The 24,482-nt window shown below is 42.4% G+C and overlaps 2 protein-coding genes across 19 annotated transcripts in view; both read right to left on the bottom strand.

Moving 5' to 3' along the window:
• Positions 1–1,163: 1,163 nt before the first annotated feature.
• On the bottom strand, positions 1,164–5,545 carry LOC146367907 (la-related protein 6-like). Its single transcript, XM_084911467.1, has 3 exons — positions 2,566–5,545; positions 2,310–2,496; positions 1,164–2,193 (listed from the first exon to the last, which is right to left on the bottom strand). Exons 1-3 carry the CDS (start codon positions 2,580–2,582, stop codon positions 1,243–1,245), a joined length of 1,155 nt encoding a protein of 384 aa, XP_084767593.1. The 5' UTR covers positions 2,583–5,545; the 3' UTR covers positions 1,164–1,242.
• A 114-nt stretch (positions 5,546–5,659) lies between these two features.
• LOC146367908 (receptor-type tyrosine-protein phosphatase F) overlaps positions 5,660–24,482 on the bottom strand; it is a 163,479-nt gene continuing 144,656 nt past the window's right edge. For all 18 annotated transcript variants that reach the window (XM_084911452.1, XM_084911448.1, XM_084911457.1 and 15 more), the window contains 11 exons: positions 23,126–23,249; positions 22,609–22,784; positions 18,020–18,139; positions 17,177–17,331; positions 16,432–16,717; positions 14,970–15,148; positions 10,875–11,001; positions 9,811–9,936; positions 8,604–8,758; positions 8,303–8,438; positions 5,660–7,662 (listed from right to left, as the gene is read on the bottom strand). In XM_084911452.1, coding sequence (XP_084767578.1) covers positions 7,594–7,662; positions 8,303–8,438; positions 8,604–8,758; positions 9,811–9,936; positions 10,875–11,001; positions 14,970–15,148; positions 16,432–16,717; positions 17,177–17,331; positions 18,020–18,139; positions 22,609–22,784; positions 23,126–23,249 — 1,653 coding nt within the window. In that variant the 3' untranslated portion in view covers positions 5,660–7,593. The remainder of the gene's footprint in view (positions 7,663–8,302; positions 8,439–8,603; positions 8,759–9,810; positions 9,937–10,874; positions 11,002–14,969; positions 15,149–16,431; positions 16,718–17,176; positions 17,332–18,019; positions 18,140–22,608; positions 22,785–23,125; positions 23,250–24,482) is intronic.

Here is a 24,482-nt window from a genome sequence, read left to right on the forward strand (position 1 = left end):
GGCCTGAACAGCCTATGTAAAGACATAATGACTTCCACCTAGCAGGGAATATTGTGCTTTTCCAGCCTCAAAAAGGAGCTATCAGCACACAGAGATTTCCTAACATCGGACAGAAACATGCCTACTCTGTACATATTGTTCACAGATGTGTAAAGTTTTCATAGACCTGCCTCAGCTGCAGTATAAACCCAACAGCTGTTAATTGCTAAAACAAGCCAGATACAGTACGAGTGAAAGGCTTGATCTGTATACACGAAAACGTCTCGCTCAAAAAGTTACGATTACATTAGTCACGAAGACAGTCTGACACATGAGAATACTCGAGGTGGGGGGGCAACATAGCATGTTTCCAATTTCAATATGATAAAATTCCATACACGTTGTGATTGAATCTTTTCCACTAGGCGTGGATAAGTGAAGAAACACATTTTGTTTAGTTTTGGGCAAGATTTTAAGGAAGCCCTCAATCAGTAACACTATAAACAGACCATTCCAGTTGAGGTGTCATTAGAAAGGCTGGAAATAAGGCACAAATGTTGCTACTACGCACGTCTTGCACAAGACGTGGTTTGATGATTGGACAAGTAACCTTTCGCCAAATGTCATCTCGGCGAGTGGAAAACTGCTTTTTAGAGAACCAAAATCTAAACAGAAAACGATGCACTCAGACAATGAGGGCCTTTTATGAGTGTTTCATGTTGAAAGACAAGCCTTCTGTCTAAGGAAAGCGGTAAAAAGGTAAATTCATCCCTGCCAGAGAACAAATATACAATACAATTTGCAGTTGTGAGCAGACAGGCTGAGGCTCCAGAGGTGCAGAGGCCACTCAGGTTTCAAAAGAGGTGTGTACAGACTCTGAGACACTTTTATTCCTTAAAATCCTGAGTTTGGGTTAAAATTTTAAACTTCCTGCTAAAATGTATTCAATTCAATTTAGTTTTATTTATATAGCACCAAATCACAATAACAAGGATTCAAGGTGCTTTGTATTGTAAGGTAAAGACCCTGAAATCTACTGATTTCAATGTACATGCTGCGTTTGCAGTGTGTGTGAACAAGTGTGAACATGGCTAAATGCTGCCCCCATTTGTCAGTAGTTTATAACTACACACCACCCCGAATGAACAAGGTCTTAACAATCAAGATGCAAATATTTAGAGAGCGTTTGCTGTTTATTGCAAAGCAAATATTTTTGCTTCTCAGCTTTTAATTCAAACATTTTTTTAAATAAATCTGTTAATGTCACTTTTTCCAAGGGAGGTCGAGCTGTTCCCGGTGCCTCACTCTGAGCTGAAAACCACTGGTGCCATCAGGGCCAAAGGGCTGACGTATTACCCCCTGAATCGAGCTGGGTGCGTTCGGGTGCCCGGTCTCTTTGCGGTTCAATTCAAGGGCCGCTAATTTACGCTTGAGCACCCACGGGCTCTGGGAAATTTCTTTATCGCAGTCTCCAGAGTTCCACGTCATCCTACTGTCACTATGATTCCAACCAGGGAAGGACTGGCCATTGCAGCTGCTGGAAATCAGGTCAACATTCAGCGGTGCAGGGTTATCCATGGACGCATTTGGCTGATGTGTGTCTGGAGGTTCATCAAAAAACGCAGTGGGTGAAGAATTCTCCTGCTGGACTAAGTTCTCTGGGATTTCAGGTGGATTTTCCTCCTTCTCAGGAAGGATTTGGCTTGCTTCTTCTGGGGATTCGTCTTCAGTGAAATGATGCATTGACTGGAATCCCATAGGTACAACACACATGCCCTTCCCATTAGACTTCTCCTCTTCTGCTTTCAGGGCACTGTAGGCCTTACGAACGGTCTCCAAACTGTCAAACTTGATCACCGCACATAAGTGCTGGCCAAGCTCCTTGTGACGTTTCCCGTAGCACTGCATGTCTGCGGGAAGCTCCCTTCCAGGTGGCAGAATCTGGAGTGAAGTAACTCTGCCGTAAATGCTGAACTTTTGGAGCATTTTCTCTGAGAGCGCAGCGGGCTCCGGGCCTCGGGCTGCACCGTCGTCACTGCTTTGCTCCTCGGAAAAGTTCCAAGCGAGGAGGTGCTTGCTGGTGGGGGAACACATCAGCCATTTGGGAAGCGGCTCTATGCGCCTCACTTTGGTGGACTCATCATTCACCTCCAGAAGGTCTGAGTACAATGCTCCCACCAGAGTCATGTACCAGTTTTTGGTCAGGGTCCTTATCTGTGGCAAACACGGGCAACCTCAGCTTTGTTCGTATTTTACTGGATTGTTTTCATTCAAACTGCTGGAATGTAAACACCACAGAAAGCACACCAAATGTTTTTTGTGTTTTGTACCTTTTTCAAAGAAGTGAGAAGCTTGAGACTGACGAAACCCTGCTTGTTCTTCTGCACATGTTTGAGCAGGAAGCCGTCCTCTGCCAGGTGGCTGTCAGAGAAGAGCTCCTCCAAATGGGTTTTGATCTTCAAACACAGCACCTCACCTTCACAGTCATCTTCACTTTGGAAGCGCAGTTGATCAAATCTGTGACAATTGATTCATAATCAGCAAGCAACTTCAAGAGAAACATTTCAGATTTTTAGATTTCCTTACCTAATCAGATCGCTCATGGTGTGTCGTAAGGATTGTGATAGCAGAGCAATAAACTGTTGTCTTTGCTATTTCCTTGGAAATTAAAGGCAGCTGTAACTAACACGGAATCAAGCAACTGTTCATATGAGCACAACAGCCTCATTTGGTTTCTAAGGAATCAAAAAACAACATTTTGTAAAATGCTATAGCTGAAATTCCACATTACAAAATTAACTTCCACCAGCAACAACAGCACATTTAAAAACAAAGAGAGCAAAAAAACTCAAACAAAACGAAATCCCAAAATGAAACAAAAAAAACCCATCATGAGGACAAACTGTTTGTTGCTATAAAAAATATTACCAGGGCTACAATTAAGGGCCACTGTGCACAACAGAAAAACCAGCAGTTAATCAGTATTACTATCAGCACTTAAATAATTAGAGATGTGAATTTAAAGCAATTAAAAGTGCACAATCAAATCAAAAGGAAAATTATGATGCCGTCTGACTTTCAAAAAGCAAAACAGATACAGCAGCACATTACAAACAGCAACAAAAATGATCCTTTAAATCCATGCTCGTGTGCTTTTGTCTTAAGCTCATTCATCCTTTTTAGCGTGGGCCTGCTACTACACGCTGAAAGCAACAATAGATCCATCACTCGCACGAGATGGTTTATTTCCATGTTTTAGTCAACAAACTTGATTAATTATAAATATAAAACCCTTTGCAGGCTGTTCTTCAGCTCCACTCACCCCCTGGCCCCCCATCTTATTGTTATGAGGCATCAGCAAGTGGTGATTTAGCAGTCCGTGTGGGCTTCTAGTGAGGAGGGGAAAAGGAGATGTCGGGGTGTTCCGAGCACATCCGCTGACACGGATATAAACTGGATATACACACGTGTGTTAAGATTACAAAGTGTTAGCTTGAAATTGTCTGCACTGTGTAAAAATTTGATACTTCAACAACCGCTTCATCAAAACTCATCATTATTCAAATACGAGTGACAGCAGCATTTCCATGACAACAGGAGCAAACAACCACCAAACTGTTATTAGGTCTTGGGTAAAAAAAAATCACTCCCTCAGTGACTCATTTCCTGTATCCCTCCAAGGTATGCAGCAAATTGAGCTTTCAGGCACTGATGAATCAATGTGATCTTGAATCATCACTGACACTCAGATGTGTTGCACCTCTGATTGCAAACAGAAGGACCTGTTCGTGACATGGATGCTCGTTTTTTCCTCCACTACGAAGGAAAACAATACTTGTAAAGGTGGAAAGGGTAAATGCAGAGCTCTAGACAGAATAAATAGAGGGTTTTACCACACTGAAGCACAAGTAAACAATTGCTGATCATTCCCAATCAGACCGGTTAAGGTGGACAGAAACAGGCCAATAGAAAAATGTGACGATCCATTTGAACAGAGCACTCCAAACCAGCAGTAAACAGCAGTTCCTCCACTGGCCGCCTGAGGCTCCCTCCAAAAGCCCCCGGGGAAATCAAACCCTCTTGACTGTCGTGCTGGGATGTCAAACTTCTGAGCAAAAGTAGTTTTAATTTCAACATGTTTTTCCATTTTCTTCTGCTTATCCGATTCAGGGTTGCAGGGGTGCTGGAGCCCATCCCAGCTGTCAAGGGGTGAGATGCAGGGTACACCCTGGACAGGTCACCAGTCTGTCGCAGGGTTAATACAGAGAGATAGACAACTATTCACACACACCTATGGGCAGTTTAGAACCACAAAGTAACCTAACCCCATGCATGTTATTGCATGGGGTTAGGAGGAAGCTGGAGTACCCACAAGGAAGGTCATACGGACACAGGGAGAAAGGCTCCAGGCTGGATTCAAACCCAGGACCTTGTTGCTGTAAGGGGACAGTGTCAAAAACCTAACAGTGTGTCTTCTCCTTAAAAACTCACGTTTACACTTTTTTAAAGATTGAAAGTTTTTATATTTATGCCAACAGAGACTGTAGCTGTGTGCTAGCCCTCTCCTCTGCTAATTTGACAGTGAAATTAATCTCTCGACTGTGTTTGAGGCGTTGGTCCGTTTTCATGGAATTAAAACAACATGGCCTGCGCTATGTAGCTCATTTTACTAACAGCACGTCCAAGAAGTTTCTCAAGTTTCTATGAGTAAAGTACTAGTATTTTACATTATTTGGCACTAATAACCAGCTTCAGTCTGTGAGTGAACCAAGGTGCTAAACAGGGTTCCTTGTGGTCATGGCTAAAACGCTAGAGTTGAGGCTTCTCAGGGAGTTACTGGTCATGTCCTACTTTTATAAACAGTTTATGCTACAAATCAGACGAACAATACACAGAGTTAATGTGAAAATTTGCTAAACACTGAATGACTACTCTTATATAACATTTATTCGCTAGTCATCACTAAAATGGGCTTTGGACAGTTACTAATGATCATTTTGTCATTCGCACTTCACTGCAGCTGTTAAAGTCAGTGAAATGTGGCACATTGAAATGTAAAGCCAAATATACATACATAAAAAAAATAAATTTTACAGGAGGAAGATAAGACATTATACGTATAAATGAAAAGTCTGAATTTGAGCTCATGTGCTTTTATACGGGTGGTGTTCACTCCACAGCAACAGAAGCAAGGATGTCACAGCCCCGCCCACTTCAATCCAGAACCCTCCTCTGCTTCAAACCAAAGAAAAACAAATCAAGCGTTCTCTAATGTGAAATGAACCACATATTTAAACACTTATGGAAGCCTTGAGTTGTGCTTATTTTGCCTTAGACGGTGTACAAAGGTATAATCAGAAGCTGATTAAGAAATTGAGAAAACTTTTCTTTCCAAAGGGGTGGGGGAAGATTAAAAACTAAAAAGGGGCTGGCATCTTTCACAAGTCAGAGACTCTCCCCACCACTCCACAAACACACTTTTAGAAATACCTCAACACAAAGGAAACTCAATTAACTGCAACTATAGCAGCCATGCATCACAAAACAGTTGTGAGCGACCACATGCTCAGTGGGCGATAAGCAGGCATGGTCACAGGTGTCTCTTTGAGCGTGAGGTAAAGAGCATCTTGTAAGATGTAAACTTTTCACTTTTAGTAAGAAACAAAGGATCACAGGCCAGTCTTTGTACAAAAACCCAATTATGTAACTTTATTAACATCAATGGTTTTTTTTTTATCATCAACAGTTTCTTTTGAAATTCCAGTTCTTTATCAACAAATAGAAAACAGACTGTGTACAACAGATCGAACCCCTACAGCACTAAGCATTCACAAGGTAAAAATGAACATTTGTTTTTTTTGCCAGCGTTTTCAAGTCCCCCCACCCCACTCCCTCCCATTCCTCCCACCACCACCACACTTAGGCCTTCTGGATCTGAAGCTCCCCTCCTGCAGTTTGTGTGGGAGAAGCTGTGTGCTTGAGCGGTGCGATGCCCGTGGCGAGTGAGGAGTCGTCCATTCGATGGGGTCGGGGTGTGTGTTGGGGGGTTTTGTGCTGTTTTTCCTCATTCGGGCGAACAACCGGCTGTCAAAGTTACTATGGTAGTACAGTAGATACAACGGGTGTTTCCATTAATACACACGCTAGGACAGCAGGCTCTCTGCGGTGTCTCTAGGTAGATCAGCAGAATTTATCCTTTTTAACAATATACTTTTGAAGCTGTGTATATATCTATGTGTAATTGTACATATATATAATCAATCATAATTATATATATATATATATATATATATATATTTATAGTTCTATTTCTGTATAAAATAATATCAGTCCAAAGGGCTGAGTCTTTTTCCCTCTGGTAGGAATGGTTGATTCTGTACAGGTACCAACGCTGATGGCTCTGCTCCTCAGCCCATATCAACCACTTCCGCTCCCGTCCGGTCTGCGTGGTTCCACTCCAGCAAACCGAGGTTAATGGTGAGTGAGGAGATGGGAGGGACTTGAAGAGCATCTATGTTCAGAGAGCGGAAGTTTATATTCTGTCGCCTACCCTTTGGGTATAAAAGTCTGTCTTTCCTCAGGTAAGTTCTCCTCAGTGGAGTATGAAGGCCTCAATGCCATAGGCTTCTGATGAAAAAAACAACAACAAAACAACCCAAAACAAAACAGGAAAAAAGAAAAAAAAACAACAACCCAAAAACCGTACAAATAATGTGCTTTCCATTTCTGTACAACTCTGATTTAGTCTCTTGTTAGATATTTCACTTGTGTTTTTAGCTAGCTACCACGTTTACAAGACAACTACAGCAAGTCTGTGCTCTGAAATCAATTTTCTCAGTTGATTTTTTTTTCCGTACACTTGAAACGGCAAGTGGAAAGGCAAAATTTGAGCTATTGAACTGAGTAAGACCAAAAACAACGTTTATGACACATAAAATGATAAAAACAACAATGTGATGTGACAAAAAAAACATCTGAGAGCAGCTCAGAGAACAGTGGTCCTCCTGTATTAGTACCTAGGAACATGTTAAAAACACATGTCCCCTCTGCTAAAGTACCCTATAAATGATTATGAAAATAATGCATACCCGAGGCTGCTGGGCAGTTTAAGACAGAAGAAATGCATGATATTAAAACGATTATTAAAAACAACCCCCAAAAAATGTATACTAAACAATAACGTTTGACAAAATGAATCATAAACACAACAACAACAAAAAAATGAAAATGCTCTCTTTGTGCTACCAGTAGCCTTTGACAATCAGGGAGGATTGGCTTCGGCAGAGCAGAGAGGCGAGCTGCCAGTCTGCGCCGTCGGGTCTGTACAAGAGTTGTCATAGTTGTCAATAGTCACTGTAATGTTTTATTATTTTAAAGCAAAAAAATCTCAGGTGGTTGGTTAACTCGGCGTGTATCTCTGTGATTGGATAAAAACCGTCAACGGGTCAGCAAGCTCATCCCTTTCTCCGCCCCTCCGGTAGCTGCGAGGGGACAGGGTTTGTAGCGGGGTGGGGGCGGGGACTGGGGGGGATCAAGTGATTGGATGGCGGCTGAGATGGGACACTTGGCACACTCCTGAGAGGTCTGACCGGGGAAGGTGCTCGGTGGGAGTGGTTACGTTGCATAGTGGTCAAAGCTCCCCAGGTACTCCAGTGCTGCCCTGTAGCACAGCTGGTACTGGTCCTGTAGAGAAGAAGGAAGAAGACTGTGAGAAAGTTGTCATCGAACTTCCTGCTGTTAAATATAATGACTGGTCTCGTCCAGCCAACAAAATATTCATTAACTTCGTTTAGAGCAGCATTTCTTGTAATCTGCATTTATTAAGGTTTCTTCTAAACAAAGCTTTAAAAAGCAGGCCAGAGGTTTTCTCAAAACTAGCTGTAGTACTTTCGAGTATTTACACTAGAGGCGCTACAATGTTTTTCCTTTTCTTTTTATATCTTAAAAAGACATTTTTATATCATAAACCTTAAAAGGTTTATGAACTCATTTGAATTCACATCATGTCTTTTTCCCTCTAATATCCTTTGTTATGTAATGTAACGTATTTACGATTTCTTCACTTGAAGAGAATCTGACGCAGGGCTGCTTTGATAGCATTAGTTGAATTTGCTGTGGGATTTCTTACCCCCCCCTCCTCCCAACAACCTTTTTTTTTTGATTAAAGGAGGATTTGTCAGTAAGTCTTTGCTTTTATGGCACCAAAATGAAAAGGGACACTTCAGATTGCACAGAGTTTAAATCAGAGAAATATACAACGCTGACTTTCAAACGCCGTCCTGTCACTGCGGGAACAATCGCCTGATCAGTACATCGCCCTTACCTCTGTCTGCACCATGGCGGGCCGCTGGGTGCGAAGCGTCTTTACTGTCTGGAAGAGGTCAACCACACCTTCGTACCTCATCCTCTCTAGCACGATGCTGAGGGTGATGAAGACTCCGGTCCTGCCCACCCCGGCACTAGCAAACACACACACACACACACACACACACACACACACACACACACACACACACACACACACACACACAGACAGTATTACTACACCTGCTCTCTAAATATTCTAAATATGCAGAAATTTAAATCGTGGTGGGAGCAGAGCCCAACGCAGTCGTTCTCCTCACCTGCAATGTACAGTGATTGGTCCGTCCTGTCCAAACTGTTCCTTGGTTTTGTGCACTTGTCCAATGAAATCTATGAAGCCTTCTCCAGTTTTTGGCACTCCTTGCTCTGGCCAGTCGGTGAACTGGAACTGGCGGATTGTTCTGGACTGGCCATCCTGAGGGGGGAGCAGATATGGAGCTTCAGAGAGAAGTTTCATTTAAAAGAGAGACCCGATAGCTCTCTGCTGTACTCTGGAGTGGGCGCTTCACAGATCTCGCTGTGCTTTGAACTCAAAAGGGGGGAAAAATAAACAACAACCCAGCAGAGGGTTTCATGTTGAGGTTGAGAGTATCCTGTTGGCTGTCACTGCAGCCGTCTGATAATCAAATATCTACCTCAGACGTAGTATGAATAAAGCTGACCACCTCGATCACAGTGACAGATTTGTGGCAGCGTAGTGTCAGAATTATGCGGAGTAAATGAGCACATTTCTAAACATATAATTTGTTCAACCTTTGTTTAGACAGGATTGCAGAAGGGACCATAAAATGTCGCTCACAAAGCAAAAACATACATATAGACAAATATTCAGGTCTGCAAACTGCAGAGAGGAACATATATTTATATACACACACACACACACACACCCATATAAAAGAAAGAGTGGATGTGGGATTAGAGTGTTGCTGTGCTGGGAGCCTTCAGATGACAGTAAAGTATATTTATAGCTCATTGAAACTACTGCATCACAGGGAGTTGCAGTACTGGCCCTCAGGGATTGAAGGCTATGCTTTTCATGTATTTTCACAGCGATCGTGAAACACACATGCACCGGCGTGCACGCGCACATACAACACACGCTCACATCTAGAAGCACAAAAAACGCACACGATTCATAGCACAAGCACGCTGATGCTAAATCCGGGTGAAAATGTTTGATGGCGCATTCACTTGATGTCAGCCTGTCAGGAAAAATAACACAGAGCGCGTTCTGATCATCTCTACCTTGAAATTACAGTCGGTATAATTCTTAACACTTAGCGTGAATGTCAGCGTTTGGATGAAAACCTAAAATTAAGATGGATTTTTGGTTGGACGGCTGTATTTGTGGAAAATGCCAATGAACCTCCCCACCTCCACTGCCTTGAAGACATGTGCGTAGACATATTCGAGTCCACACACACACATGGGCACATCTGCAGAGTTTCACACACAGAGTGAACTCACCCTGGCATCTGTGACTTTGAACTCTCTGAGGATGTACTGAGGCATGTTGTACTCAGCCATCGGATCCACCACAAAGTACTGGTACCTGGCTGACCGCTCTGCTGGCCAGTACTGATGACACTTCTCCTACAAGAGAAAAAGAGAAGGAAGAAACTTTCAGCTCTTAAATTTAAACAACCTTTCTCCATTAGGGGAAAAATGACTGCTCCGATTTGTTATTTGTGTTTTTAGGACGGGTTACTGTACGTCATTAATCACTTGGAGTCATGAGAACAGCTCTGCTTACAAAAGAAAATCCTGATAGACTAATCTGTGGTTCTGAAATATTACCTGATTCATCTTAGGTGGCAAAATATTTACATAATTTGTTTGTGTTCTTAACTACAGCGATGATTTGCATGAGAGCTTTTTTCATCAGCTGTGATTACAGCTGAGAGGGTGATAAAAGCTGTAAAATGCAGTTGAGTGCTGTCAGAATCACCTGCATAATCACAGAACAGCTCACAGTAAGATATTATGGATTTAATCAAATTGCTGCCAAGATGAGTGTCCCATTTTTTTTTCCCTGTAAGGAATGTGACTGATGATCTGAGAGATTCATTCGCCATTTCGCTGAAAGTGAAGTTTAGACAATATGATTTTTATGCTGTGCCCTTAAAATTTGGAGCCAACACTTGGTTATTTTAACTTGTCGTTACAACTGAAAAGAACCAACTTCGCACTGTTTAAAGGTTAAGAAACAAAAAAACCTCCAAAACAGTCTAACAGTACCTCTTTGAGGGGGCGGCTAACGAGCGGTATGCCATGATGGAGCCTGACTTGCGGTTTGCCCCCGTATCCAGCCTTTGTGTTATGCTAAGTGTTCCCTGAGTGCAGCTTTACAGTCTATACTTCGCAGGCATATAATTCAAAGAGAGGATGCGCATCCTAAAACTAAAATCTAAGTCTCAAAAGTAGTGACGGCGTTAGACAATTTGGAGTTCAACCCTTGAAAGAAGAAACTAGCTCACAATGCCCACGTATAGACACTGTCATGTCATTTTTAGTCTGCGCTCGCGTCTTACCCGTCCCATCTCTCGTAGCTTGGTGAGCATGACAACAATGGTGGAGTTGTGCTCCCACAGCATCCTCCAGAAGTCTTCAGTGGTTTCAGCCAGCGGGCCCTGGGTGGCCAGGTAGGCTTTCTGCTGTCTGAAGATGCAAATTCACACAGAGGAGGCGAAGAGTAAAGATCACACATAATAATTATAAATTTTATGGTGCTTTTACAACTGGCATTAAGAAGCACATCCCAAAGCAATAACCAGAAAGGATTAAATGATTAAAGAAGAGCTGTGGCTGCAGAGTGGTTAGCAAAGGAATTATTCCCACTGTGCTTCCAGAAAATTACGTCTTACAAAGTCCTTGAATACTCAGACATGAACTTATTGAAATAAAACTTAAAGGGCAGAAAAACAAAAACCCAACACATTTGCATGACATTTACAGTATATACACATTTACAGTATACACACAATGTGATATTTAGTAAAGGTAAACAAAAGCAGCTTGAAGCTGTTTAGCTGGGTAGTTCAGATCCTGTTTGCAGGCTTTGTATACGCTGAAAGTGTGACAATGTCAACAAGACATTTCCTGCATATTTACTGTACATGGTAAATAATTGATGGCAGCTATCCTCATTCTTGAGTAATCCAAGCCTGTAGATCCTCTGACCCCCTCTTTCCTCTTTGAAACACAGACTTAGAGAGAGAGAGAGGCAGCACTTGATATGCTCACAAAACGAGAGATGAGCTCATCCACTGAGGTGCCAGAGCTGTGCTGGTGTCCTACGTGACTTTGGTCCAGCTGAGCAGTTTGTTTTGTCAAACAGCAGGTGGCAGCAGTGCGCCGATCAACAGAGAGCAGTCTCTGAGTAATCCAACACACAAACCCAAGCAGAAGAATGCATGTGCGCACACACTCTCACATGTTTGCAACACATGCAAACTGGCATCCAGGTGTAGGCATTTTTGGGTGCAAAAGTTCTGCAAGTATATTCACATGCAGACACACGCACGCTGAGCCATGGCTGAACAGCTAATGAAGGTGCTGCAGGCAAAGCGCTAATGTGGAACTGGGAGATTAGAATGTACTCTGGGCCTCGCTCACACAAACACAGAAACAACAGATTGGGGGAGAAGAGATGACATACAGAGAGGGGGAGGCGAAAAGAGTGAGGAATCAAATTAAAAAGACGAAAACGGGGGGGAAGAAAGCGCAAACTATACAGCAGAGATGTGCAAAGCACTGAGAGAATGTTGAGATGAGATGAAAGAGCGAACGCTGCTCTCTCCAGCTGGTCATCAGAGTGCAATGTAGGACTCGCTGCCGAGGACGAGGAGGGTGGAGGGAAGAGAACAGAAGAGAGGAGGCAGGGGGAGAGGAAAAGGAAGAAAATGAGAAAGCAGGAAAGGGGGATTTGAGAGCAGCAGAGGAAGAAAGGGAAGCAAAGAAAAAGCAGAGCTAAGCAGGGGATGAATACTAAAATTTAAATTGATAGGGTGGACCCCTCTAACCCTCCCATAAAATGGCCCCTAACCAAAACAAAAACAATTCAAAGTGTATCACACAATAACAACTTCGCTGCACAGTGTCCCAATGAGTGCACAGCCAAACAGCACAAAGCACTCTCTGCATCATCCCACATGACTGCAGTGCTTCAGGACATAGTGTTTCATTTCAACCTCATTACAATGCTAAAACTCCAGCCCGCATCGGAGCATATCCAGGGCTTGCGCCCCTGATAGCATAGCTGGAATCAATGGCTCGCCTCTCATTAGCTTAGCATATTATTGGCTTTTCTTGAAGGCGCTGGGGTGAAGGGCACTGGAGGCCCCTGTTTAGTTTTTATTTATGCCCGCGTTTAAAAGCAGCTTAATTACACAGTGCCGCTGGTGCACACAACAGGTCCCCACCCGGATGTCTGTCTCTGCCATGGTGTTTGGATGGAAAAATTAAGATGGCGAGTGGGAGAAAAGGGTGGGAGGAGATAGAGAGAGACAGGGAGAGGGGGAAAGAAGTGCAAAGGAGACAGATTAGGGAGGAGAGCAGAGAGAGACACAGATAGAAAGGGGTAAAAATAAAGAAGGAAAAAGACAGAGACGGGCGGGGAAAATAGAAAAGAGAGAAGAAAAAGGCAGGGAGGGTTTTAGAAATCGCACTTCATTACAATACTCTCTTGCTGCAATTATGCCATTTACACAGCAACAATGGAGGGTCTGCCTCTGCGGAGCACCTTCTCATTAATAACAGGACTGAAGATGGGGGCGGGGGAGGGGGATTTGGGAGGTGGGAGTTGAGGTGTTGTCTTGGTCATGGCCCCCATATGGACTAAATGACATTTCATGCTACCTGACTCTATCCGCTTTACTTCCACCACAGAGGAGCCATCTCTGCCCATGCTTGTATAGATATAAAACAGAGAGGCACCTTTTCATCTTCCTTCCTCTAGGAAGCAATTTGGACTCACAGAGCTCACAGGGACAGCAGCAGAAGCCTCAATATAAAGGCAGCAGTGGCTTACTGAATGAAAGTCACATTGACATAGCCGGGAGTAATTCTTATAGCTGAAACTGCCCACTGCTGCCTCATCTTCTAATCCCCTCCCATACGTTTTATCCACTCCATTGTGCCTTCCTATGGTATTCTTTACACCTGTAACAATTGGTGATGCCAAAAAAAAGAGAAAGGAGGCTGCAGGCCTGCTACATGCAGTATAGTCAGAAAAGTATCAGCATAGCGATGCATTGCTTTGCTGTTTTAAGCCGGGACTCCAGGACACTGAATTGGAGCATGGCTGCAGAAGGGTGTTTACATCCACGCTGGATGAATCATACAGGAATGAAAACTTCCAAGTCAGGAGACAGAGGCTAACTAGAAAGGTTAACAAAAAAGTAATTATTGTATTTAATATTTGCTTGCAAGTCCCGCTCTATCAATGTCTGCCTGATTTCTAGTACTCATTAACATTGGCAGACACTTCCCTGGTGATGCTCTGCCAGCTCTGTACAGCATTCATCTTCATTTTCTGCCTTCAGTCTGACCCTGTGTATAAAAAGGGTCTAAAAGCCTTTTACTGTTACCACAAATTAGATGTGAACACCCTCAAACAACCACAAATGGTTTGCCTGGTGTTATTTTGTACTCTCTTAATGTTTATGAATCCACTGACAGAAACAAAACCAACAATTTCTTAATTGCACTAGTTTTGCATCTGTTGCCGAAGCCTGATACAGTTCATTTTTTTAATGCATTACATAATTTGTTTTTGTCTAAAAACTGTTAAAAACACATCAACCGTTGAAATGTTTCTTAATTACGATTAGCATTCAAATTGTAGTTTATTTAGAGCCAATCCCACATACAGGCAGGGGCGCCAACAAGGGGGGCCAAGGGGGGGGGGGGGGGGGCACAAGAGAGGAAGACACCCTACAATAAGTTGATTAACTTGTTATTTATTCCAGCATATATAATTTATGGCATTCCTATTGTGTCACTCTGTATGTCCCTCACGATTTCCCATCGTCACCCCCTCCCCTCTCACACACACAGACAGAAGGTTGGTGGCACACCGTGTGACAGCCCAATATTCTAAGTGGCCCTAATATGCCTAAGCCATACAGGGCTGTCCAAACTAGCAGTATGAACAAGCAGTGAAAGCCTACACACAGCCTGTCTACTACAGACAATAAACAGGGATGGTGATGTGCAGATGATGGTGGTGAATTTTGGGAAACACTCATAAGGACACTTCAAAGACAGCGTGGGAAACTCTTCTATTACTTGGTGCTGTTTGTATTTGGGGATACCAACAGTATCTGAATAAATTACCCCATAAATTCTCCACTTAATCCTGTTAGTTTTCCTTAAAGTAATGTTTGAAACAAGGCTTTTTTGTTTTAATACAATTTGCTTTTGCAGTAGGAACAAACAGGCTTGGAAATGTGAGTCAAAGACACTGCAGTATTTGTAGTGAAGTTAGTGGATGAGTGGTGCTTAGCTGGTTTGGATTTGTTGACAGAAAAACACAATAACGCCACACTCGCCTTTTACAGCAAGCGCAAGATCAGCTATTTAAATTCACAGCCGCTCAGATCTCGAAGATGAAGTCCTTTACTGACCTGTAGCCATCGATGCAGCTGGCGTTGATATAGTCTGAGCCCTCGACACCTCGGATAGGCTGCAGGCAGACACGCGTGGATTCGAAAGGCATGATGTTCACCAAGCGGTTCTTGAACTTGTTGCAGGGCAAGTTGGCGCTGATGAAGCGTGACGTGTGGGCTTTGGAGTTGGCCAGTCTCTGTTTAAGAAACGGTGGGAAGAAACCAGGCAGGGAAAGAGATAGAGAGAAAAAAAATCAGTCAAGTAAATAAACAAGGATGCCTCTCTATCCATAGTTTCTTTTGATTGGATACCCCTACCAAGTAAAAGGTTTAAAGAGCAGGTGGGCAGGGTTACATTGCTCGCAGCCAGAATTGTGTGTTTAAGATGATCATAATAGGGATATCTGCTCTCTTTGACATTACAGAGTAGCAAGAGTTAAAAAGAAAACTGTTTACAGGAGTCTGAAGCACAACTCGCCACATTTACTATGAGCATTAACCACTTTAAGGAAAAAGCATAACAAAAGTTTACTCCTAACTAGAGATGGTCTGATTCAGAAATCTGCTGTCTGCAGTAGACTGTCTCCCATAGCGTCCCAGAGCTTGCTTGAAGGACTGTAGGCGTGACATGCTCAGTGCTGGCAGTGGACAGAGCACAGATGGACAGCACAGGAGCGTGTATGCCCAGTTATCGTACTCCAGGAGAATTTGTGCACGTGCGCGTGCGATGTGGCCAGACTGTGTGGGCATGGAGGCTGTGGCCCCCACGTACGCCACAATCATTCTCTCACTCTTTCATTCTCTGTTGTTGGCAGGAGTGTAGATGCTATTATCACTTCAAACAGAATGGATCATGGTCATAAGAGGGCTAATGGCAGAGCCGCGCTGGGAGGAGAGTGCGTAATAACATCACAGTCAATGGCTATTGACAGAAGGTGTGCGCGTGTGACTGCGACCTTGAGCACCAGCTGTGTGTATGTGTGAGTGTCAGTCATTTTGTAACTCTCCATGTGTATGTGTGCTCACGTGTTGGTGTTTATGTGCGCTTGTTCTTGTACATTTGTCCCTGAAACATGTGTTGGTCTGTATGCAGTGATGCTGCCGTGCAAACGGCTGTGATGTCTCAGCGCTGATGTCACTGATTCAAAAAAAAGAAAAAAAAAAAGAATACTTGTGCAGTGGCCGATTGGGTGAATTAATTATTTGTGACACCGACACAGATTTTGCAGCTGCAATCTGTTGCACCTTTGACAAGATTCCACTATAAAAGTAGCAAAGCAAACAGGTTTTGTTAATGTGAGGAAAAACAGGGAGAATGGTAACTTTATTTTGTAACTTTTGTTATTTATTACCACTTCCTGTGCAGCAATCCATTGACTTTTACACACTCTTGATCAGTGAAAGTTGTTCTTTAAGATTACAGTTAAATATGCTTATGTAATTATGAAAGAAATTTATTTGATGTGTGTGCGTCAATCACCTTGAACTCCAGCTCCATAGCGGTGACCGTCTCTCCAGGTGCGGGCTGGGTGAGTTTCTGGATGTGGGCGTAAAGGTTGCGGGCTGGCACCTCGGTGTTGCCGCAGGTAGCGGCCTCCAGTAGGGCTTCATGAATAAAGATGTACTGGTCCTCAGTCTGGACCATATAGTTCCTCTGGGCACGCATGCACGTCACATGGCCGTATATGTCTACAGATTTCTCGTGCTTCATGCGCTCCAGCATGGCATCAATCACAATGAAGCAGCCAGTCCTGCCCACGCCCGCACTGATGGAGAGAAACGGAAAAATTAATATGTTTTCCTGTTTGTACAGACGATCATCATGCGGTGGAAAGACATCATTAACACAAAAAACAAACATGCAATCAGGAGGACTGTAGAGTATAGTAAGATTCCCGGTTCTTTAATGTTCTCTCTACACTTGACAGCTGAAAACTCAGCATCTTATCATCCGGGGTTAGTTGTTTTACACCTGCTAACAGTAACAAATTACTGGGGCAAATTAATATATCATTAATTTGCAAATTAATATCAGTGTCCACAAGAACAACATTTTATCATCTCTGTTGCAAATGATGTCCTTTACAGAGCAGATTCATAACTCCTGTTGTTACAAGTACTTCCATTAAATATATTTTAATGGTATTTCATTTTTTAGTATTTATCTATTATTCTGTTTGATTAATGCACTACTAAAAACACAGCTTGTTTCTTCATGTTCCCACCTGCAGTGGACCACCATGGGCCCTGCATCTGGAGGATTGCAGGCTTTTACCCGCCGAAGGAAGGCCAGGATCGGTGTGGGATACTCGGGCACCCCGTGGTCTGGCCAGGCCATGAACTGGAACTGTCTCACCTCCCTCTTTTCACTGGAGCCATTCTGTGGGTGAATCAGTTTAGTCAATAAAACAGGAAGCCTAGTGGGAGATCCTGGCATGGTAAAGTGTAACTGGCTCCTTTAAAGTAAGACATTTTCATCTTTAATAAGTAAAGGTCGTGCTGTTTTTTTCATGTGATTCATCATTCTTCATCGTTCACGTAAAATCTGCAGTAAAGTCTGAAAAGCACATGTGATTGACTATTTTAAGGTCTCAAGTTAACGCATAACTTTGATAGCAGTACATAGAGCGCTCTACTTTTAGGCCTATGATCATGCTGCAAGTGTAGGTGTAGATAACATGTATAATTTTGGAACTGAGCCCCAGCGGTTTCTCTGAAGGGGTTTCTTGGCATTGTCACCATTTCTGATTGAAACCAATTAATCGTTCCAGCCAGAGACTTGCATTTAATTAGGAATTATAATAATGTTAGAAATTATAAGCAAGTGATGGAAAAAAGAAATGGAAGAGGAGAAATAAAGGACAAACCATTAGTCACATCATCACTGCACTGAAGTATACGAATCAAAGTGAGAGAAAAAAGTGCTTCTTAAGAGAAAAAGAGATGAATGTTGGAAGTTACAAAAACAATTACAATAATGGAAAAATTATTCATGTATAATAGCCTTTAACTGTCTGCAGAAAAATGAGGAATTGCATTTAGACTGCAAATGAAAAAGGCTACTCTACCTTGTAGAGGGCGAAAGTACGGACGCTGTACGTTGCCAACTCTACAGTGTCCAACATGGTGACCTGGATCATCCCATAGGTCTCTGTTCCTCGCGATGGCCAATACTGGTCACACTTCACCTGGCGAAGCAAAAGAGAGGGCACGCTGTCAGGAGTGAACTGCTGCGAGTATGCACCATGAGGCTAGTGAGAGGCTTGTAGGATCACACTGATTAACAAGGAGGGAACATTAAAGAGGTCAGATCAAAGGCTTTGTCCACTGTCTAATTAAAAACTGAAGACTCGGCATCAGCTCGGGTATCCGCAACAGAAAAAAAAAAGAGCACCGCAGAAGCAAGCTTTTGCATGAGCGTTCATGTGTGTCCGCATTTGAAGCGGGCTTCAATAGAGCATAAAAAGCCCACTTTGTCTTCTACCAGCCTGTGATCATTTTCAATTAGCTAATTGTCGGGTGGTTCGCACTCCTTTGTCATGTATGCTTTTGGCGCATTTGTGCTGATTGGGTGCTGCATTGTGGAGGGAGATGTGTCTAAAAGCCTGTTCTGGCCAGCCGTGAATGGACAGCAGGTCATCCACAAACTTCGCTGTGGATGAGACTAAAGATTCTCCAAACACTAGCACCGAGTGTCCGTGTATCTCTGAAATGACGACTGGCCTTCATTTTACTCCTTGTAGCTTAGCAACGTGTAGTTGTCACTACTTTAGAATAAAAAAGAAAATGTTTCTTTTCACAGCTATTCTTCACTCAGAAATAACCTTTCCTGACCAAACTGATGAATTTAATTGCTGAAGGTAACTTGGCAAAAACTGGACTTACAAAAATGCAATCACATAATCAGTCATTTGATATTTAGAAATGCTTTCATCGCCTTCAACAACTATTGAACAAAGTTTAATAGTTAAGGTGATGAATCACCTTGATACCTAAACACTCGGAATAGCCAGCCTGGGTTTGCCCAAGTGGGAAACTCTCAGGCAGAAACATGAAGGTAGCTCATTCATCCCAAGCTTATAGGGGCATAAACATGGGATGGCTAAAGGTCAAGAAGGAAAGTCTGAAGCCCAGTCCTAAAAACAGAGAAGGTGTCTGTCTCTGAAATTCAAACTGGGAGTGGTTCCTATTCTACTTCTGGAAACTCTAGCAACCACAAGGGGTGATGTGCTCTTTTGAGATAAAATAAGATATTTAAGACATGTTTATAATATCCTCTCTCTTTAATATACAGTCTGTGGTCTTCCCCTCTAGTTCCTGACCTGTCTAAAAATGTCTTTGGAAGCACTTCATGTTCAGTATGACCCTTTCAAGGCTTTTTCCCCAGTCAGTTACAGGCATGGAAACAACAACTACAGAATCAGCTTTAACGTCAGGAATCCTGGGACAAGAACTTGCTGATATTGATTTGGATAACATGAGAGGAAGAGATGTGGCACGGGTGAGCTAATTATATTGATACTGCAGTACAGAGCTGACATTTGGAAGCACTTTGGCTGTCTCAGAAAGCTGGTAAAAATTGACAAACAAAATGCACTAAAATTCACTCCCTCACATTTCACCTCCCCCGGTGACAGCTTCCATTCAGAGGCAGAGGCAGACCTCGCAGGAGAAACTCAATTGAGTGATGGGGAACTGCTTGCCGTACAAACATATGGATTAGCAGTCACCACTGTAATGAATATCTTTGTGCTGCCTGAGGTTGGGTGGCATATTCTCCTACACAAAGAACTACAGAGGGACACACACACACACACACACACACACACACACACGCTCCAGGTCTCACTATCATCTGCTTCTGCTTTGAACCTTGCTTTCTCACATGTCGTCACCTGGCCTTTTGCAGCTGGCATAGACCTCTTATCTACACACACACACACACACACACACACACACACACACACACACACACACACACACACACACACAAGTGAGTAATACCACTGGTCTCATTTCAAGTCCTGACCTTTTAGGGTTTTACTAACTAGTAATGCAAGAGGAAGCAGAAATTTTTCCTGCAGCCGGATCTCATCATCATATTTGTCAAGCAGCTGCTCTGTTTGGCATGAGACGTCAGTCTAACTGGGTGGTGGGAGGTTGACTCACGCACCATATGCGCCTGAGTGCATTTGTGAGAGAGACGCAGACAAATAAAGATTGTGTATTTATATAAAAGGAGTGGACAAAAAAACAAAATTCCCTGAAACAGTGAAGTAAATCCACGTGTCTAATTAGAAGCACAGGCATTATTTTGGGATGATTTTGCAAATGTATCAATGCATTTCTCTTCATTATCACACTGCAAACACTGTTTGTTTGATACAGTTTGGAGCCTAAGTGTTCAATATTATTCCAAAATTAAATGAGGGAATCTAATCAGTTTAGCTGACTGTTGGCTGTCTGATACCGTTTTGGAAAAAGCCATTTAAAAGTTGTCACATACATGCCGCTAATCATGATTAAACTAAATGTTTAATCTTCTGTATAGAGAAAGACTGCTTTGATTTGTAGTATTACTGCACAGCTCTTTGTGAGCGTTAAGCTATAAGCTATACTGAAAATAGAAGTTTGCGGAAGGTTCATGCAAAGTAAAAATGATTTTGGAGGGGCTAACACTGCACCGAGACACCACCTCCTGGTTCGGAAATGAAACTACACCCCTAAAGCTTCGTCCACCACTCTTGTGATGTCACACACAAAAAAACAAAAAAAATCCAACGTAGTCTGATATGATTTGGATAAATACTTCCACCCCCAGCTGGTCGAAGGCGGGTTTGGTTCTTTGTGTCTCTCTCCATGGTGTTGGCAAACCAGCGGATTTCAAAATGTGTGTAGGAGGTGGGGATTGGCTCCGAGGCCTATTCATTTTTCTTTAGGTTCCTCATGTCGTGGTGTTTCAGTTCTTTATATCCTTACGTATATGCACAGCCACCACTCTGGGCTCAAAGAAGGAGAGCCTGTTTATCTGTCACAGGGCTCTGAAATTGCCACTCAGACGCACTAAATATACCAAGAGGCGTTTGTGAATACAAGTATGTCCTCCCCATCAAGTGAATGTGCAATAAAACTCATCTAATCAAGCTGAATATATTCTCCGAGGAACAAATAAATGAGTTCTGTTCTGAGAAGACATATTGTGCTCACAATTTGCCTAAATGATTGATTGCACTGATAGCTTAAAATTAAAACAGATGATATGTTGTGAAGGATAGCAAGTAATTTAAAGCTTGACAAAACAATTGCGAAGAATCAGTATAGATGAACTCAGCTTCAGGTAATGATCTTCTCCCCCAAAACAGTTGAGTCTGAGATTTTGGAAACAAACTCTTATTTATACTTCTTCTCTTCTCCCGTTCTTCATCTGGAGACTGTCTTTTATTAGGGTACTGTATGCATACGCTAATAAAACAGCACATACTGGCAGGGCTCCATGCTGATATTTTTTTTCCCCCCTCCAAGGAATTCATGAGCATGATTTTGTGATGGTAATTAAATAAACCCAGTCCAATTTTGAATCTCAAGTTGTCTGGTGCTCTTTCTCTTTTTTTCTCCTCTTCTTTTATTAGCATAGATTTATTTTAGGAGCCCACAACTGTTGTTAGATGACAATCCTTTTTCATTCCAACTTCAGAAATTTCATTATAGTGCTGTGGCTTTCGTGGTATTACTATATGTATGGAACCTTGATAAGGAAGTGCCAAAAATAAATACGCAGAAATCGAGTATTGAACAATTTTTAAATAATCAAAGAGAGTTTGCATTATCAGATTTGAATACATAAGCAGTGCATACGCATCACTTTCACGTGGGACTGTTCAATAGCAGGATTGCAAAGTTAGACGCAAAGTTGCCAGGATAACTTCATCGTAAGTGACAAGCAAACAACAGGAGGGGAAATCGGAAACGGTACGAAGGTTTGTGCTGTTACCTCACAAACATATTTAGACAGAGTTCACGCAGAAGTTTTTTAGAGATTGCCGAAGACTGCGGAGAAGAGCAGCAACATGAAGTGATACTGTCCGCAGAAAAGCAAAATATCCTTTGAAGTCCTTGTGACTTTGATCAGGCTGACAAATCCAGCTTTAAAGCAGGACTGGGTGTCTATATGCCTTCAGGCTTTGTTGGGTGTAAAGTTCCTCAGTGTGAAGCTACATAAATATATATACACAGGCCATTTGTGTATCAGAAAACTCCATTTCTGTCCACTTTTTGACTTCCAAACGTCAGCTGATGGTTGGGTTTGTTTGCAGCATTGTCAGCCTCGGTGGCTTTAAGTTCTATACAAGAGTCCTTCGTTTTGCTCTCCTCTCTGCACCAATAACAGCTACTGGTTTGTTGATTTGTCACTCAACAGTGAACAAAAAAGATAAACAAAAATATTTTACAACTAAAATATTAATAAGCATTAAACATTAAGTACCACTTAAAATTCATTATTATCATTGCAATTAATAATTTATTATAATCACTTTTATGGGGTTCATTATTAATAAATTACATAATGCACATTATGTCATTAACTCAATGCATGATTAATGCTTTGTGCAGGAATTGTTGAGGAATGAAGTTGCATATTTTTAAGGCTTCTCCTTACCCTTGACTTTTCCTCCAGTCTGGTCATCATGACAATGGTGCTGGATCTCTGCTCCCACACCATCCTCCAGAAATCACTCAGTGTCTCTGGCAGAGGCCCCTGAGTAGCAATGTAGGCATTCTGCTTCCTGTAGCCGTCGATGTAATTGGCATTAATGTAGTCACTTCCTGGAACGGCTGTAAAAAAGACAAACAGTGTGCATAAAACTCCTATTAGACAGTACGGTAACTATTATAATATTTCACTGTTCATTTATGGATATTTTCCCTTTGTACACTGTCTGCCAGAAGTCAAAGACAACCTGTCAGTCAATCACCTAGATTACACAGGTCTTTATGATTTACATGCTTAAATCAATACGGAACAAAAAAGATAATTATGTGTGCAAAATTTTCATCTTTTAAACCTGCACCTGCAGGCGTACAACATGTCCTTGGAAGTTTTGAAGGAGGCCTCAATCGATGGCGGTGTCAGTCAATAGCTAACTGAGGGGTTAAGTGGTTACGTGAGCTCTTACCATCAACGGAGGTGAGCACCACTCTGGAGTGATCATAGGCGATTACGTTTGCATAGCGGTTCTTTGGCTTGTTTACTTCCATGTTTGAGTTTTCCCAGGTAAACTGCTGGCCTGGATCAATGGACTGTGAGACAGGACAGAGGAAGGAGGGAACAACAAAATAAATGAATAAATGAAGTACGAATGATTATAAGAGAATGAACAGAGAGCCACCGAGCAAAACGAGAAGCTGTGTTGTGGATACCAGCTTACAAAGTGAATCCCTGATGCTTGCTGCTCTGCAGCTGCTTTTTGTGGATTAACAGTTTGGTTATCTGCGTGACATTTGCTGTCTTATGCTAATGAAGTACAAATATAAAGGGTCTCAATTTTTCATAGGCAAAGGCTTTAGTTTTAGCTGAGAAGTTAGAAAGGTTTTAAGATTCCACTACAATTCCACTGAATTACCTTATCCTGGGAGGTCATCTGCACAATTTGGTGCAGTAACCACAACTGTTCGTTCTTGTCTCTATTGTATCTTCCTAGCTTGTGTTTTTCTCCTCTCTCTTTCTGACCCTTTCCCTCTTACGTCATTTGTCTCTTGGGCTAACACGACAGCAGGCTGCATATATATCGACCCGGGGAGATATGTGATGGCCTCTTATCCCTTGCTAGATAATGTCACAGAATCTCTTGTTATGCCATATCGATCCCCCACAGCTCACGCCGGAACCATGTCCAGTAATTCCCCGGGCCTCGTGCCTCACAAATCCAGCAGGAGTTAAAATGACACATTCAAAATTAATTCTCTAACTTCATGCAACTACTTCAGTAATTTAATTATTACAGGTCATTTTACGTCAAAATGTTACAGCACAGCTATCATGTAAAAATACTCGGATAATGGACAAAATCAATGGTGCAAGGTTAAGCCTCGAGAGGAGGAAAATAAAGATCCTGGGCCATTAAATGTTTCTGCAAAAAGTCCTTATACGAACAAAGCAGGTGTAGTTCTCCTTATTTGTAAATCAAACGTACAGCAAATTGCCATTCAGCTGCTTTCTTACAAGCACAATGAACTGATAGCTCTCCTAAAGTGGCACCTACATTAGTATAAATGTGGCATAAAATTGAAATTTAAGCTATTCTGGACTTTTGTTTCTGAACAGGACATTAAAATGTAAAATGCTCATATGCAACTACAGCTCCAATTTGCTCTGCGGTGAGAGTCACAAGGGCACAAGCCTATTGCTGCTGATGAGCTCAGCACTGCCAATTTTTCTGTCCGTGGCCGTCAGTGTGAAGAGAAAAATTTTATTTGCAGTCAAAACATGTCATATCGATTTGAGAGCTCAGTGAACACAGCAGGCACACTAGG

The sequence above is a fragment of the Perissodus microlepis genome, chromosome 18, assembly GCF_051167445.1.
Source record: "Perissodus microlepis isolate ML-2025 ecotype Zambia chromosome 18, ASM5116744v1, whole genome shotgun sequence".
NCBI lineage: Eukaryota > Metazoa > Chordata > Actinopteri > Cichliformes > Cichlidae > Perissodus > Perissodus microlepis.